Genomic DNA, 17,314 nt, shown 5'->3' on the forward strand with positions numbered 1-17,314 from the left:
TATGCTGTTGGGAGTATTTACCTTTCAGCAGTAGGTGTTCACGCCTGTCCTCCAAATACCTTCACATGAAATTAGGTAATACAGAGCAAAGAGAATTAGGTGGTAGACAAAGGAGTTAAATGCAGAATACTTAGAAACATAAAATTCAGAACTAGAAGGAATCAGAGGTCATCTAGTTCAACTTTTGAGCACTGGGGTTTTTTCCATGCTTGACAAATGACTAGGACTTAGGACAGCATAGATCAAATTGCTTTTTGATACTTAAATATTTTATGTCTTACACATAAATTGTTGCTTGAATTCTGCAAAATCACATTCCGTATGGACCTCTGTTCCACATATTCTTATTTTTGTTTTGTTTTTGTGGGGCAATGAGGGTTAAGTGACTTGCCCAAGGTCCCACAGCTGGTAAGTGTCTGAGGCTGGATTTGAACTCAGGTCCTCCTGAATCCAGGGCCAGTGCTTTATCCACTATGCCACCTAGCTGCCCCCATATTCTTATACATTTTATTTATATCATTCATTTTTATGTTCAGGCACACATAGCATATAATTGTAACCTGATTTCACTTCATTCTGATGACATACAGCACTTTTTAAGCCTGGTCAAAGAGTTGAAGGCCATTAAAAGCATTCACCTCCCATGTGATTTTAGGAGGTCCCTGTGTTGCCCCTGCTTCATTCCTAATGCTTTATTTGGGGGGTATTCCACTGTGGAATGAGGAGCAGATGGTGTTCCTTAGGAGAAATAGGGTTACACAAGATGGAGTCAGTGCTGCTCAGCATCAGCTTGTCTTGGACTTTTAGTAAATAACTTCACTGTTGACTCTGATAAAGCTATAAAAATCTGTTGTATTGCCTTCCTTTACAGAGCCTTATACTTTAAAAAAAAATTTATTGGCAGGGCAATGAGGGTTAAGTGACTTGCCCAGGGTCACACAGCCAGTAAGTGTCAAATGTCTGAGGCCAAATTTGAACTCAGGTCCTCCTGAATCCAGGGCCAGTGCTTTATCTATTGCACCACCTAGCTGCCCTGCTTTATTATCTTTTTTAAATAATTAAAGTACAGTTGAATATCAATAATGTATTATTGGGGGCAGCTAGGTGGTGCAATGGATAAAGCACTGGCCTTGGATTCAGGAGGACCTGAGTTCACATTTGGCCTCAGACACTTGACACTTAACTAGCTTTGTGACCCTGGGCAAGTCACTTAACCCTCATTGCCCTGCCCCACCCCCCAAAAATTAATGTATTACTTTCTAGAAAATAACCCACTATTTTCATGTGGCTCTGCAGGCTTTCTGAATTACATGGGAAGAGAGAAGTTGTGCTTTATAGTGGGTTCATTATTTTTTCATTTGATGGCCAGTTTGTGGATCATCCCGGCCTTTTGCTTATCCTTCATCCTGCTGTGGATCTTTTTGACTGTCCTCTCCTGAGAGCACAGAAATGAATGAAAAGCTCTCATCTATTTGAGTGATTTTTACATTCCACAACAAGGAAGATTTGGCAAGGGTGAAGAGATTAAAAAGAAGAGCAAAAAATAGGGGTTGGATTCCATATGGATTTAATTTAGCCATATCATAAAAACTGAGTTAGAGTATCATACCACAATATTACTTGATACTGAGGTACTAGGAGGTTGTGATGTAGGTTACATATAGTGACTTAATAGAAGTAGTAAACCATGCCCTTTGGGAGACTTCATATGAGGTAGGCTTGCTATAATTCCTTTATGAATGACAGAAGAATACTTGCAAATAATACATTCTATTCGTTGTTTAGGCTTAACTAGAAAAATAGAAAGAAAAAAAGAAAGAAAAACAGAAATGCTTAATTTGGAAGAAATTAAGATATGGTTTCCTATGAATTTGTGAATTTTATATGTTAAATAGTAGACCTCCAATCTAATAATTATCCAGGCAGATTCAGACTTAGAATTCTTTCATAACTGTCTCCCATTCTTTATCCTCTCTTCCTCCCCTTTACAGGTATCAGTCCCTAAATCTGACTCATGTTCCTGAACACAGCGCCCCAATCTATGAATTCCGGTGACAGTTGACTGTTCAGAACAATAACCAAGTAAAACTGAACTTGGCAGAAAAGATTCCGGTCGATCAGGAGAATTGTGTACCTGCCAGAAGTGGGAGATAGCGTGTGCCGGTCTCCTACAGAGCGGATGCACCAGGAGGCACCACTGTCAACCCATAGAACCCAAGAGATGCCGCTGACTGGGGAGGGGGGAGGAGAAGAAGCAAATGGAATTCTTCCTGCTTCTGAGTGGCAATTTAATTTTAATCTGGTTTTTTAGCTACCTTTAAATGCACTTTTCCTTATTGCACAGCTACCTTCTGTATTACGGAAATGCCCCTTTCCCCATTCTAAATCTGAGCAGAGTTGATAGTTTCCAGGATGACATGTCAGCATTGGCTTGGTGTGCAGTGTTTTGAACTAACAATTTGCATTCACAGATTTATGGTTGCACTCCAGTGCCCCGGTCTTGACACTTTGTCTGGTAGTTCAAAAGAAACCACAACCTAGAAATATCTGTGCATCAAAAAAGCATTGTGCAGGGAATTGGTGAAACACCACATCTGCTAATGAAGCCCATGGCTGAGGCAGTGCTGATTCTTGAAGGGCCTAATCAATCTTTAGTTCTGATTGGTTAATGGGGTCAAAGCACTGGAATATTAACAACTCAAGGCTAAATAGTTGTTGGGTTCCCTTGGCACACCATTGGGAATAACTAAATTCAAGACTTCCAAGCCCTCAGTTAGGAATGAATCAGAATCCTGCTCACTCAGTACATTTGCTCTGAACTTACAGACTTGAGGGTAAAACCAAACTCAATAAAAATAAGAGATTTTTTTAATTACAAAAATTATTTTTATGGTCCCTTTAGCAAGGACTCTATGGCAAATGCACAATTACTCAGAATTACATTTATCGTTTTCACATTGAAAACAGCGAATGTTGACTTATTAATTTTTATACCTATATATATATATGTATATTTAATCAACCAGCAGTTTTTGAAACTAGTCATCCTGGTACAAAAGTTTGCAGCGTTGCATAAATTAGTGCTAAATAAGAGAACTGTTTTTTGGTCAGTTTAACATTTGTACCTCCTCCTTTTGCTACACAAAACAGTGCTTGACAAACCTTTTTATCAGGCAGAAGGAGCAGTTGTTCTCCTATAACAATGACTTTGAAACGTTGGGGGATGAGGGGAAACATTAACCATGTTCAAATAATAACCCAAGGCTTGCGTGCGTGCCAAAGTGTGCGTGTGTTTTTTGTTTTTGTTTTGTTTATTTGTTTTGTTCTTTTGTTTTTTAAAGATTTCAGAAGCTTCAAAGTTGGCATCAGTTGTATATTTGATGTGTAGCTGTCAAATATGTGCAGGGCTCTAGGGATGGCATTTTCTGGTGGTTTCCAGACTTTGATTCAGAGAACAAAAAGGGTAGCTTTAAAACAAAACAGTCATAACCCAAGGGAACAAACCCGTTTTGAGGTTGTTTGGCCACTAGCAGTATGAGAAAATGCAAAGCCTTTCACTTAATTGAGTAGTAGAGAATACATTTTATTTAGATGGATACACAAACCAACTAACTTATAATTAATGATACATGTACTGTAACATATCAAAAAGGCTGAGTCCTAAAGTAAGCCTTTAAGGAAATATATTTGGGGAAGCAGTCAATGGGCATGTGTTACATCTGAAATTTAGGGAGCCTGAGAATTTTGTATGGAATAACATAACCAGCTAGTCTGGTCTAATCAGGGCAACTGAATCATCAAAATCTGTCCCCAGTGGATTATTTTTGTATCCAACATGTCTGTTCTCAGAAATTGGTTAAGACTGTCTGATTCTAAAAACAAAAGCACTGAAGTAACTGGCATTTCTTCCTTGTTTGTTGCTATGGTTGAACCTGGTTGATTTCACACTAATGAGAGAGACTCCACTGCAGCTTTGCTGATAAGCAGATGAATGAGATTTTAAAATCAAGGCAACAATAATATGAATTGTGTTTGGTTCATTTATTTTAGCAAGTGCTGTTTAATTCCAATCATTCCTTATGTTGCAAATTTTTTCATCATTCAGGACACTGCTAGTGAATAGCCTGGCGTATGTTTTGTAAACATCTCAAAAGGCTTATTAACTTCTCAAGCCTTCCTTACAGAGTCAAAAAATGGGACAAGAGTGCCCTCCTGAGTTTGTTGGGTGTGAAATGTTTGGGTGAATTATTGGTTGTCCGTTGGCTGAATGGAATTAAGGAGAAACTGCCAGTTAGGATGAAAACATGAATAAGTAGTAATACTTTTGCTGGATCTTTTGGACAACTTTAATGAAGATTTAGTGATCTAAAAATCTATCTGTTGGGGACAGAGAAAAAAATTAAGTATTTACTTCCATCTGTTAGTTAACACCTCTAATCATTTATCTTGACTCCTCCCTTACAAAGAATTTACCTCTTCCAGTGCGTTCCCTAAAAGAACTTTGGAAAACTTTTCTCCATTCGTAGTTATTTTTATTTTTGATCTGTCAGTAGTTTACATGACTTTGATACTGTGTGCAATATTTTTAATTGTCATCCATACCCATAATTAAGAAATATTGCTGACGTCAAATTTTCCATCACCTACTTTCATACCAAATGGACCTGATGTTAGAGAAGATCCCTTAAAGAATTTGGTTATTTGTACCCCACTGCCCAGAAAACTTTTCTTTTGTGGTCATCAAGTCTTAGTATTCTTGGTATTTTGAAAAGAATTCCTTTTTCTTTTAACCATTATATAGCATTTCTGCTGAACTCCAAAATAATTAAGCAGTGCTTAAAGCTAAGTTGTTTATAAGTTGGTTATATTGTTATCAAAACCCATAAAGTCTTGGGGTAGCAAAAGGGTATTTAGAATTCTCTTTCTCTCATGAAAACAGGGAATTCCTAAGTCCTTGATTTTATTTTTCCCCCTCTTATAAAGCAGAGTCTGATAAGATAATTTTCAAAAGAAATGCCATTAAGTATGTTGCATTGTGGTTTAAAATAACTAAAGTGTTCTGGAGGAAAAAAATATTTCATCTTTGAATTTTAAGTTTTTATTAGATTTAAGTGGATACAAAATATTTTGTTTCTTTATGGATGAATTGTGGAAAGGGATTGGGTGGAAAAAAGTATTTTGCAGAGCTATCAATGTCCAAATAATAAAAAGAAATATATAATAAAGGTATTTGAGCAGTGTGTTTGTCCTATTTTTAAACCAAAACATTTCTGTATTAGAAGAAACTAGCAGCTGTAAAAAGAACAATTACTGAGTTTGGAAAAGCAGGTTATGTTTCTTTCCAATTGTGACTTTGGAGATTGGAATTTTTCTTTATGTACTGAAATTATCTTTGATATGGGAATTTGTCCAAATACTGTAAAGCTCCCTTTAAGTGGCTCTTGCAAGTCTGGTCTCTTTCTCCTTCCGGTCTTTGATATTTGCAACTTTGGAGTGTTTTTTCCCCCTCCTACAATGTTCTGTATATTTCTACTTTTAGTTCCTTTAGGAATTTAAAAGTAGGAAAGAGCAATTCGTAAAGTTAATTTTTTTCCATATTTGATCAAGTTGAAGCACAAGGAAAATATAATCAAACACATGGCAAAGTCCTTTCCAATTTGGGGTTTTTTTTTTTGTGTGTGATTTGTATCTTCTGGCCTTAAACGATTTAAAACAAGCAACTTATTTTGTTGTAACTTGTTTTATTAGTTCATACTAAAGAACTAGCAAATCAGTATTTACATCTATATCCTATGGTAATTTGTGTGTAGGGGAATCAATCAACATTTATTGAGCTTATTAAACATTTATTAAACTTATATTTGGACCAGGTACTAGGGATGCAGATGTGATTGATGAAATGATCCCTACTTAAAAGGAGTAAGGGGGATTTCACTTTAAAGAGGGTAGAAATCATATCTGATTTCTCCCAAAGAAAAGGGGAGGGTGGTGGATTTTGCTATCCAGAGAAAGAGGTAGGAAAATGGAATTGGAATTACTTAAAAGTGGGGATAACAGAAGGCACTCCTTCCCCACCCCCCTCAGTAGTGGGGTGGGGTCTGTGAAATCCAAAGTGTGGGGGTTTGTAGGTTTCCAAGCCGACAGATAAGGTTTGAGGGAGAAGAATCCAGATTGGGAAGCTAGGGAGAGCAAGGATGTTAGGCAGGAAGCTGGGGGTCCAGGGATCTCAGACTAGGAGTAAATTTTGGTTGTGGGGTTTTTTTTACACGTAGACTGGTTAGATTTCATGCCTGATGAGAGTTAACCCCAGAGAAGCAAATAGCAATATCTTTTTTTTTTTTTTTTGGTGAGGCAATTGGGGTTAAGTGACTTACCCAGGGTCACACAGCTAGTAAGTGTTAAGTGTCTGAGGCTAGATTTGAACTCAGGTACTCCTGAATCCAGGGCCGGTGCTTTATCCACTGCGCCATCTAGCTGCCCCACAAATAGCAATATCAAAGGCAAGTAGGGGGAACTGGCCCCCTAACTGAAGATGCTTTCAGCAGAGCCAAAAGCATGGTTTTAGCCACAGCTTCGTTGGGGTTTCCTTGGGTTGGATCAAACCATATCTGGATACATCTGCCACTGTCCTGGCCAAAAGAGCTTGCACTAGGGGCGGCTAGGTGGCGCAGTGGATAGACCACTGGCCCTGGAGTCAGGAGGACCTGAGTTCAAATCTGGCCTCAGACACCTGACACTTAACTAGCTGTGTGACCCTGGGCAAGTCACTTAACCCCAATTGCCTCACTAAAAAAAAAAAAAAAGTTTGCACTGTAAGAATGACTCTAAATCTTACCAGGTCAGGAGGCTGAAGGACGGCAGGCAGCCCTAACTGGTCACTCATTAATCCCTGAAGTCCAATTCTAGCCTTTGTGCCTGTTCTTTTTGCAGGTATGTGAGGATTGGCAGCCCTCCCACCATTGGTTACAATCCTCCCAGCACAGGGGAACATTGAGGATCCCTTCCCTCTACTGGCTCGAGAATACCTGCTGGACCAGGGTCTTAGGTGGGGGAAGCACTCGTTGTCCTGCGGTGATTATAGTTAAAGTGGCACAGCCTCATGGTGTCTTCATGGGCAGTAGGGCTGGTGTTTACCATGCAACAGAATTTTTTTCTTCCTTACACTTAGACTGGTAATGAAGGTCATCTCCTGCACTAGGCTTCAACTTGTGCTTAGCATCCATGCAGACAATGAGCAGATCACTATCCTTCTGAAGCCCTTGTGCCATGGCTATGAGGCTCAGGAAAAGCAATCCCCATCCTGCTTGACTCGTGGTCTTCGGGAGGCCTAACAGGGCTGATGTGAGTAAGCATCAAATGAGACCCTGTCTCCTCTGGCTTTTCAGAGATTCTAACGAGGCCTGGAACCCAAAATAATAACAAAGTCCAAAAATGGCATTTTTAATTCTATACTCTCTACCTCAACCCTCTTTGAGCACTTAACTTTGCCTCTTTTACCCCAAACAGAGTCAGCAAAAAATACATATGTATATTTGGGGGGGGGGTCTGGAGATAGATGAAAAAGAAGGCCTTTGTCATATGTGAAACAAGCTGTAGAACGGGACAAAAGTGACAAATATCAATTCCATGGAGTAAGAAAGGTGTTAAGATTGCTTCAGTGGTGAAATTACAGCAAGCTTGATTAATCTATCAGGGAAAAAAAGGACTTCTGGGAATTCAATAGCAATCATCTAACTTCCGGGAACACCTTTAAAGATTTAGTCATTTATACCTGTGGTCTTTTCTTCCAAGACCTTTAACTGCTAGAAAACCCAAAAGTCCTACTGTATTTTTCCTTCCTTCCTTCTTTGATTTTCTTAATGTTTGACAGTGGGCAAATCATTGACACTCCTACCCACTTTCTGTATTATGCTTGGTTCTGGGGTGACAAAAAGGCACAACAGTGAAACTGCTTGAGGAATGCAGATAACATGCTTGGAAGGTAGAGTGCAATGCAGACAGACTCTAGGGGAATACAGCCAGGAATATATGCTTTATTCAGCTTTATACTTCAATGGATGAACCATGCATGCGATAGTCCTCCCTGTTGGAAATGACACCTCTGGATGATGTCTTTGTGCTAAATTGTACACCCTAGGTGTGGCAGGGTGGGATAATGAAAAGAGCAATTGCTGGATTTAAATATAGATGAACTGTTTGATTTCTTGCTGCCTCCAAAATATTAAACACTTGTAGCCAAGACAAAATTTTAGCCCTTCTGATACTTTTTTTTTTTTGGATATGTAAGAAAATATTAAGAATGGATTTCTTGGGAGGACCCAGAGATCAGTTTCTCAGTCTTTTCTCTCCCCTCCCTCTCCAGAAAGTCCAATTCTCCTTGATCTGGTACAAACCCCACAGAACAAAAAAGCCAGAGATGATAGATTCTTTTGTCTAGCTCAGTGAATGACTGATGGGATTAAACCACACCTAGAGTGAGGGTCTTTTGCACTCTTTTCCCTGTTGTCTTCTGTAGAGTTCATTTTAACACAGACCACCTTCAAATCATATCAACCAATGGAACTGAATGACGTGATCAATGTCTATCACCAGAGCATAAAAACCCTTGGAAGATGTCACTAGAGTCTTTTGGGTTTTAGAGGTCTTTTTAAGTCTTCTAGGTCTCCTTGAGACCATGTGCCATCTCTCTGGGAGAGCATGGGTCTTTGGGAGCTTTTCTCCTGCCTATGATAACTGCCATTCTGAAGCTCTCTCCCTGCTTTCTCCACCACACAGCCTGACACCAGGAGAAGTTAGGAAGACACATGGCCAAACCTTTAATGGTATGATATTAATATATGCTTACCCCAAACTGTTGCCAATAACAATAACAATTAAATTTTAAAAATAGATAATAAATATTTTAATTTCAAGTTTTGAGTTCCAAATTCTATCCCTCCTTCCCTCCCTCCTCCCTCTCTGAGGCAGTAAGCAATCAGATATAGGTTACACATGTGTAATTATGCAAATAAAACATTAGTCATTTTTGTAAAAGAAAAAAAATGAAAGAAATAAAGTGAAAATAGCATGCTTCAGTCTGTGTTCAATCCATATTCTTTCTTTGGAGGTGGATAGTATGCTTCATCAATAGTTCTCTGGGATTGTCTTGGATCATTGCTGAAAATAGTTCAGTCATTCACAGTTCTTTTTTTTTTTTAGTGAGGCAATTGGGGTTAAGTGACTTGCCCAGGGTCACACAGCTAGTAAGTGTTAAGTGTCTGAGGTTGGATTTGAACTCAGGTCCTCCTGACTCCAGGGCCGGTGCTCTATCCACTTCGCCACCTAGCTGCCCCTAGTCATTCACAGTTCTAATGTAGTAGGGGTGGATTTAAATGATCGTGAGGCATCCCAAAAGAATTACAAGACTCAGTGACTCAGTTTCCCAAGTTTTATTGAAATACTGTGATGACCACAGGGAGACACCATTAACATGGTTATATTTATAGTGAGAAAAAGTAGGTTATCTCCTCATTATCTTAATCTCCTTGTGGGAGGTTCATGGGAGGTCATCCTAATTTGGACTTCCTGGGGTCCTAAAACAACCCCCGAAGCAGGTATCTTTTTTCCCTGGAGGTGTGTTTTTGGGGTTTACACATCATAAGGTGAACCTAAGAACACATTTGATCCTTTCTGTGCATGATCATAAAGACATGTTTAAACTTGTCAGACCCAGAGGGTCTCTGTGTTTATGATATCTCTTTACTTGAGATCTGGTTTCTAGGTGCCCTGTCATCTAGGAAGATTAATGGCTATTAGTGGTTAATGGTCCCTGGTTACTGTCTTTGTTGATAGTAAGGGTTGATAGGGACTCGAACCCTCTTGGTTACAATACTGTTGATAAGAACACAAACCTTAGTTTCTCTGTTAACCCTTTTGGCTACTATTGATAAAATCTTAGGTTATCTGTTAACCCTTTTAGCCTCCTCCATCAGTTCTTCATTGAACAATATTACAGTCACTGTGCACAATGTTCTAGTTCTCACTTCTGATAACTTTGTTTAATACTAGGAAATAGGCTCAGGTTAAGTGAAGTGGCTGCCCAGGTCACATAGCTAGTAAGCATAGTAATCTATGATTCCGACTTGGAGCAGAATTCATTTTTAGCTCTGGAGGTCCAGCTGAACCTGACCTGGAGTCAAGAAGATCTGAGTTCAAATCCTTCCTCTGGGGGCAGCTAGGTGGCGCAGTGGATAGAGCACCAGCCCTGGAGTCAGGAGTACTTGAGTTCAAATATGGCCTCAGACACTTAACACTTACTAGCTGTGTGACCCTGGGCAAGTCACTTAACCCCAATTGCCTCACTAAAAAAAAAAAAAAAAATCCTTCCTTTGATGCTGTGTGACCCTGGGCAAGTCATAACTCCTGCCTCAGTTTTTCTCATTTGTAAAACAAATAATAGCACCTTCCTTACAGGGTTGTGGTGAGAATAAAATGACATTTTCACAGCACTTTACAAATCTTAAAAAGCACTGCATAAATGCTAGCTATTTTATTATTTAATAGGTATTGAAGTGGCTAAATTGTTTTGGTTGAAAGTAGTCATTGTTTAGATGGCATCAAAGAAATAAGTTGCTTGGTCACGGAGCTGTTCTTCGGTACTATTCTGAAATCAACAGTAGCCTAAAATATTTGAGTTTTCCACATTTGTGCATATGGTTGTGAAAAAGCATCTTGCTGACAAAGCAAGAAAAACTTGAAAAGAAAACAAAACTTACCCCAAATTGAAGCCTGGACATATAGTATTTGCCCTCATCATTCAATTAGACACCCAGGATAAATGGTTAGGTTTTCTTTGCTTCTTCCCTCCTCCCCCAAATGCTATTATTGATTTTTGTTCTAGGCATTTCTGGGATTTCTCCATTTCCTTCACTCATATGGAAGCCACCACCTAAAGTCAGGCCATCACAATCTTTGCTTTACCTAATATAATGGACTGCAAACTGCTCTACCCTCTACCCTCTACCCTCCAAGCTCCCCTCTACCAGGAATGCATCATACTATCAAAACCATCTTTCTAACCTACAGATGGGCCCTGCTCAAAATCTGATAGGATGAAATAAAATTAGACTAGCACACAGTTTTTACCCCAATCTTGTTCCAGCCTACTTTTATTTCATATTGATTTCCTTCCTATACTCTACATTCCACGAAGACTAGGCTAATCAATTTACATATTTTCCTGCCTCTCCAGACTCAAGCAGGCTCATCTCATCCCTGGATTGCAGTCCTGGACTTCATTCTCTACCTATTGAAATAATTTTTTTTCTTTAAGGTCTAGCTCAAGTGCCACTCTTCATGAAGCCTTCCCTGATACTCCCAGCTAAAAATGAATTCTACTTCCTCATTTTTCCTAGACTACTTTGCCCAAATCTTTTGCCCCATCACATTCTATATCATTTTATACTTATCTGTCCCCTCCTATAGAAATGTAAACTCCTTGATTATTTAATATTTTATTTTCCCCAATTACATGTAAAATTTTTAACTCTTTAAAAAAAATTATTTCCAAATTCTCTCCCTCCCTTCTTCTTTCCCCTCCCATCTCATTGAGAAGACAAGCAATTTGATATATTTCCATATTAGTCATGTTGTAAAAGAAAACTCTAACCCCGCCCCCCACAAAAACCCCAAACCCAAGCAAACAAGAAAAATAAAGTGAAAAAATATGCTTTGATTTGTATTCAGATTCCATTCGTTCTGAAATGCAAACTCCTCAAGGCCTATGGAATTGTTCATCTCTGTATTCCTGAAATCCAGCAGTGTTTTGCATTTTTCTTTTTTGGTGGGGCAGTGAGGGTTAAGTGACTTGCCCAGGATCACACAGCTTAGTAAGTGTCAAGTGTCTGAGGTTGGACTTGAACTCAGGTCCTTCTGAATCCAGGGCCAGTGCTTTATGCACTGTGCCACCTAGCTGCCCCCTTGTTTTTATTATGCTTTATTACTTTTTATTTATTTTGTTAACTATTTCCCCAATACATTTTGGGGGGGCTTTTCTGCTATTCTATGCTGCCTATATAATTAGGAAGTAAGGAAAGACCTTGTGTAGAAATTTGTGTCACTCCATGCAAAGAATAGATAAGTATGGATATGCATGGTCCAGATATAGAGTAAAAATTGTTTATAGAGGGGACACAGTGAGCCCTACTTCTTCACAACATCCAGCTTTCATCCTTATTATTTTTTATCAAAATCCCTTCTTAAATACTGCCTCTTTGGAACCTGCTCTGGGGCATCTCTCAAGGAGTCCTCCTAATATAACAGATTGCAAAGGAGACCTCGCTTTGGAGGACTCTTGGGAATCCTGTAAAGGGAAAATTATTGACAGGTGGGGTTTTTTTTGGGGGGGGAGCAGATTTTAATTTGTAGAATACTTGACATATGAGACTGTGTGTTAACATCTGGGTGGCTGACTAACTAAGGAGCAAGAAAGTCAGGAAACCTGCACTTTAGGCTCAAAACACCACATCAGCTGGCGTGGTTGACCTTGGATAAGTAATTTAATTCCTCTAATCCTGTGTCCACATCTGAAAAATAAAGACAAGTTGAACTAGATCATTTTTTAGGTTCTTTGCACTTTTTTGGGGGGGGGGGCAGTGGGGGTTAAGTGACTTGCCCAGGGTCACACAGCTAGTGTCAAGTGTCTGGGGCCAGATTTGAACTCAGGTACTCCTGAATCCAGGGCCGGTGCTTTTTCCACTGTACCACCTAGCTGCCTCCTGCACGTCTAATAAATATTCTATGATTTTACATCCTCCAGAGCCAGGGACAGGCCTAAGTAGGGGTGGGGAAAGGTGAAGTCAATAGTTTCTTTGGCATTTTCCTCTTCCTACAAAGCATTCAAAGTATTACTGTTATCCAGGATTCCATGGACCATCTAGCACACTGCCAGTGCTGTCCATGGAGTTTTCCTAGCATGGATACTAGAGCGGTTTGCCATTTCCTTCTCCAAGGAAGATATTAGACACAGGGAAGTTTGAATGGAAATGTAACTAAAGATCTAGGTTCTAAGTATTGGCCTACTTGACAGTTTGGTAGAGGACTATACTCCATCTCCCATCTCTCTGTCTTTGCCCTAGCTGTGTCCCATGACTGAAATGTCGCCCAGCCCCTCTTTTTTTTTTGGTGAGGCAATTGGGGTTAAGTGACTTGCCCAGGGTCACACAGCCAGTAAGTGTTAAGTGTTAAGTGTCTGAGGTCGGATTTGAACTCAGGTCCTCCTGACTCCGGGGCCGGTGCTCTATCCACTGCCATCTAGCTGCCCCCCTCCCCGCCCCCCCCCCACCCCCACTCCACTCTTAATCTTCCTGGCTTTAAGTCTTAACTCAAATCTCACTTCCTTTAGGAAATTCTCCTTCCTTCCCCCCTACTAGAGCCTTCCCCTCTGAGATTACCTCTCATCTATTCTGTATGGATCTTCAATCTAGTTATTTACATGTTGTTTCACCCACAAGAAAGTGAGCTCCTTAAGGTAGGACCGCCCCCCCCCCCTCCTCTTTTTTCTTTCTTGGAGACAGGGCTTTGAATTTTGGCTGGAGCCTAGGCAGCTACGTGGCACGAGGCACAGAATGCTGGACTTGGAAGTCAGGGAGTCCTGGGTTCAAATCCTGTTCCGGGCATTTCTCTGATTATTTTAGTGGTCCAGTAGCTTGCGTGCTGTCACCACCCTAGTGTTTGGCACACAGTAAGGGATTAATAAATGCTTTTTGATGACTTGACACAACAGCTTCCTCACAACCACCCTACTCGGTGAGGTCGATTTCAAGTACTTAACCCCATTTTACAAAGGAAAAAAATGAGGATGAAATAAGGAAAATAACAATACCTAACTTTTGGACAGCATCTTAAGGTTTGTAAACCCTTTAATGTTATCTCATTTAGACCTTACACCAATCCTACGAGGTAGGTGCTATTATTATCCTCATTTTTTAAGATGGGGAAACTGAGGAGAAAGGTTGACCTGCCCAGGGTCACACAGTTAGGACATCGTCTGAGGAAGATTCGAACTGAGGTCTTCCTGACTCTAACTCACAGCACTTTAACCCCGCACCACCAAGATGCCTAGGATCAGAAAAATGCCTCGAACAGGATTCGAACTCAGGCCTCCTCCTTCCCAAATCCAGTACTCTCTGCAGGGCGACACGTGGCTGCCTGTGCTGGAGCCAACATTCAAAGCCCAAGCTACAAGCACTGTGCCCTTTGTGCGTCCCCTCTCCGGGCCTCAATTTTCTCCCGTGTAAGACGAGAGGGTCGGCGGACCTCGCTTTGGAGGTCGGGGCTTTTCGTAAGGAAGGCTGGGAAAGCCCGAAGGGGAGCCCGGGGAAGGCGTCGGCCTTAACGGGCCTCCCGCAGAGTTCCTGGGAAAGAAGGTGAGGGAGGCCTATATATATCTCCTGCAGGCCGGCCCGGGACACTCCCAGAGGCCGGAACCCGGAATGCAGGGTGTGGCGCTGTGCGTCGGCTGCCCGAGCGCCGCTGCCGGGAGCACCCGGAGAGGCGGTGGCGTGTGCGGAGAGGGCGGGGCGTGGGGGGAGTTCTTTGGGGTTGGCTTCCGGCCGCCGGCATCCGGCGCTCACTTGCAGCCTTTCCTTTGCCATCGTCGCTTGTTGCCCCTGCCTCTGCAGTCGCCGCCGCCGCCGCCGCCATGGGCATCCTGGAGAAGATCTCGGAGATCGAGAAGGAGATCGCCCGCACCCAGAAAAACAAGGGTGAGCGTCGGGCCTGGGGATCGCGGGACACCCCCTGCCTCCCGCCCCTGTGCTGCAGGCTTGTGGCTCCCCGCTTGACTCGGTTTCCCAATCTGTGAAATGGGCGGGGCGGTACGGGAGGAGCGCGGCCGGGCCGAGGTGACTGGGGGCGGGGAGGGGCGGGTGCGGCCCCCGACTCTCTCGGCTTCGAGGTCCCCACGGACACTCCGGATTCTTTGAATACGGGGGCGCCTTATGGGAAAGATGGGATCCGCAGAACCAGTGGGTGCCGGCGAAAAGAGCACGGGATGATTGGAGGCCCGAGGACTTGGGTTCAAATCCCGCCTCAGCTGTTTACTTTGTGGGAAAGAGTGTTGAATTTAGAGTCACAGGACCTAATAATATCAAATCCCGGACTTGTCACTTATTACCATTGTGACCTTGGTATCATCTCTCCTGTCCTCAGTTTCCTCCCCTGTAAAATTGGACTAAATGACGTCCAACATTCGTGTGACCTTGGGCAAGTCACTTTTCCTTGAGGCTTCAGGGTCCTCATCTGTAAGAGAGACAGACAGACAGAATTGGGCTGGATGGTGGCTCAAAGGCCCTTCCAACTCTAAATCTATAATCTTAGGAGGAATTAGAGGGTAGAAGTGTATAATATCCTACCCCATCCCCAATTAATCATTCAGCAGACATTCACCCTGCCACATATAATAGGCTATTCTACTTTGCAAGAGTGAGAAGCACTGAAATATAAGATGTGTTCCCCACCCTGGAGGAGCTTAGCCAGTGGAGACAAAAATAATAATAATAATAATAATAATCCACACGAAACAACATTGAATGAACCTGTGGTAGTTTGTAAGTAGAATGACAGACCAAACAGAATTAATAACAGTCAAAAAGGTTCCCTGTAGGAGGTGACACCTCCTCAGAAGTATATCTGAGAAGTGAGAGAAAGCATAGAGGCAAGAATGAGCTTGACCTGTTTGAGAGAATGGTTCTGATCAGCTTTTCCAGTGTGGACAGTGAGGATGCCATCCCTGTGAGAGGAGAGGGAAGATGTGGTAAATAAGGTTCAGGCCAGATTTTAAGTTTAAGGCCGGGTTATCAAAGACCTTGTCAAGCAAGTGGAGGAGTTTAGATTTTCTGATAAAGGAAAGGAGCCATTTAAAGTTTGGGTTTTCCCTGATTGTTGGCCCCGTGTTTAATAATAGTACTGCCTACCTGGTCATAAAAAAAAGCTTGAAGTCCTGAGTCTTTAGGAAGGAGTAGATACTACCCCAAAGTTATTTTGCATTCATCTACAGTAGAAGTTTTTGGCCTGGGGATAGAAAGGGAAGAAGGGTCCTTTGGCATAGGTACTAAATAGTTCTTGCTGAAAGAAAATACCACTTGCAGTGGGGAGTCTGGTGCTGCTGTTTGAGTAAACTAGAATGTACTTAACAGTTGGGTTTGTTCTTTTCCTTTTCACTTGTATTTTGGATGAAACCAAAAGGTACTATTTGAACCTGTTATTCCCATAGAGATAATTATAGCTCCTCAAAGACATTTGAGATGCTTTGGACATCATGGCTATTCACTTTAGATATTCCCAGTCAATGCTTCATGACATTCATTTATGTCTTACCTGCATATCTTTGATTACGTGGGTATTGATCTTCAGTGTCTGGTTTTGTGCTGTTTAGCCACTGAGTACCATCTTGGTTTGCTGAAAGCAAAACTTGCCAAGTACAGAGCACAGCTCTTGGAACCCTCCAAATCTGCCTCCACCAAAGGAGAAGGCTTCGATGTGATGAAATCTGGAGATGCCCGAGTGGCACTGATTGGCTTTCCTTCTGTGGGTAAGGTCAGTGATTGAAGTTATTTGCTTCCAACCCTCATCACCTCTTGCCTGGACTGTTATCAAATAGCATCCTAATTGGTCACCCTGCCTCAAGTCTCCACCCTCTCTAATCCTACCTTTCTTACCTAAAAAATTATACATTTCTTCCCTTCCCCTACTCTGTGGTCCAGCCAAGTTGGCTTTCTTGCTGTCTCGTTCACATGGCATCTCCATTTCCTGTCTCATGGCACTCCATTTCCTGCCTTTGTACTGACTATCCCCATACCTGGAATCCCTCCTCACCTCCACCTTTTAGCTTCTTTTAAGACTCAGGTTGAACACCGCCTTCTACATGAAGCTTCCCTGATCCTCCCAGCTCCTAATCCCTTTCCCTCTCCTGCCTTCCCCCCATTACCAGGGCATTTATTTTTACATAGTCTGTATGTCTTTATATACATATTGTATCCCTGGAAAGAATATAAGTTCCTTGAAGACAACAACTGTTTCATTTTTCTTTCTGTATCCCTGGTGCCTGGCACAGTGCAGGTGCTTAAATGCTTGTTGATTGATTGCTTAAGATGAGCCATATTGGGTTTGTTTACATAAAAGTTAATTACATTTGTGTGTTTTTAATCCTAATTTCAACCTGGTTGTCCCAAGGGCATCTCAAACTCAGTGTTGTCCCAAGGGCATCCCAAACAGTTCATCATTGCCCCCACACCCACCCCGCTTTTGAACCTGCCTATTACTGTCAAAGGTACCA

At 41.6% G+C, this 17,314-nt stretch overlaps 2 protein-coding genes across 2 annotated transcripts in view; both read left to right on the forward strand.

Moving 5' to 3' along the window:
• Positions 1 to 5,240, forward strand: part of GID4 (GID complex subunit 4 homolog) — a 40,970-nt gene extending 35,730 nt beyond the window's left edge. Inside the window, exon 6 of the mRNA XM_043970377.1 lies at positions 1,992 to 5,240. Coding sequence (XP_043826312.1) covers positions 1,992 to 2,055 — 64 coding nt within the window. The 3' untranslated portion in view covers positions 2,056 to 5,240. The remainder of the gene's footprint in view (positions 1 to 1,991) is intronic.
• Positions 5,241 to 14,573: 9,333 nt separating this feature from the next.
• Positions 14,574 to 17,314, forward strand: part of DRG2 (developmentally regulated GTP binding protein 2) — a 28,009-nt gene continuing 25,268 nt past the window's right edge. Inside the window, exons 1-2 of the mRNA XM_043975486.1 lie at positions 14,574 to 14,744; positions 16,415 to 16,575. Coding sequence (XP_043831421.1) covers positions 14,681 to 14,744; positions 16,415 to 16,575 — 225 coding nt within the window. The 5' untranslated portion in view covers positions 14,574 to 14,680. The remainder of the gene's footprint in view (positions 14,745 to 16,414; positions 16,576 to 17,314) is intronic.

The sequence above is a fragment of the Dromiciops gliroides genome, chromosome 1 (assembly GCF_019393635.1).
Source record: "Dromiciops gliroides isolate mDroGli1 chromosome 1, mDroGli1.pri, whole genome shotgun sequence".
NCBI classification, from domain to species: Eukaryota; Metazoa; Chordata; class Mammalia; order Microbiotheria; family Microbiotheriidae; genus Dromiciops; species Dromiciops gliroides.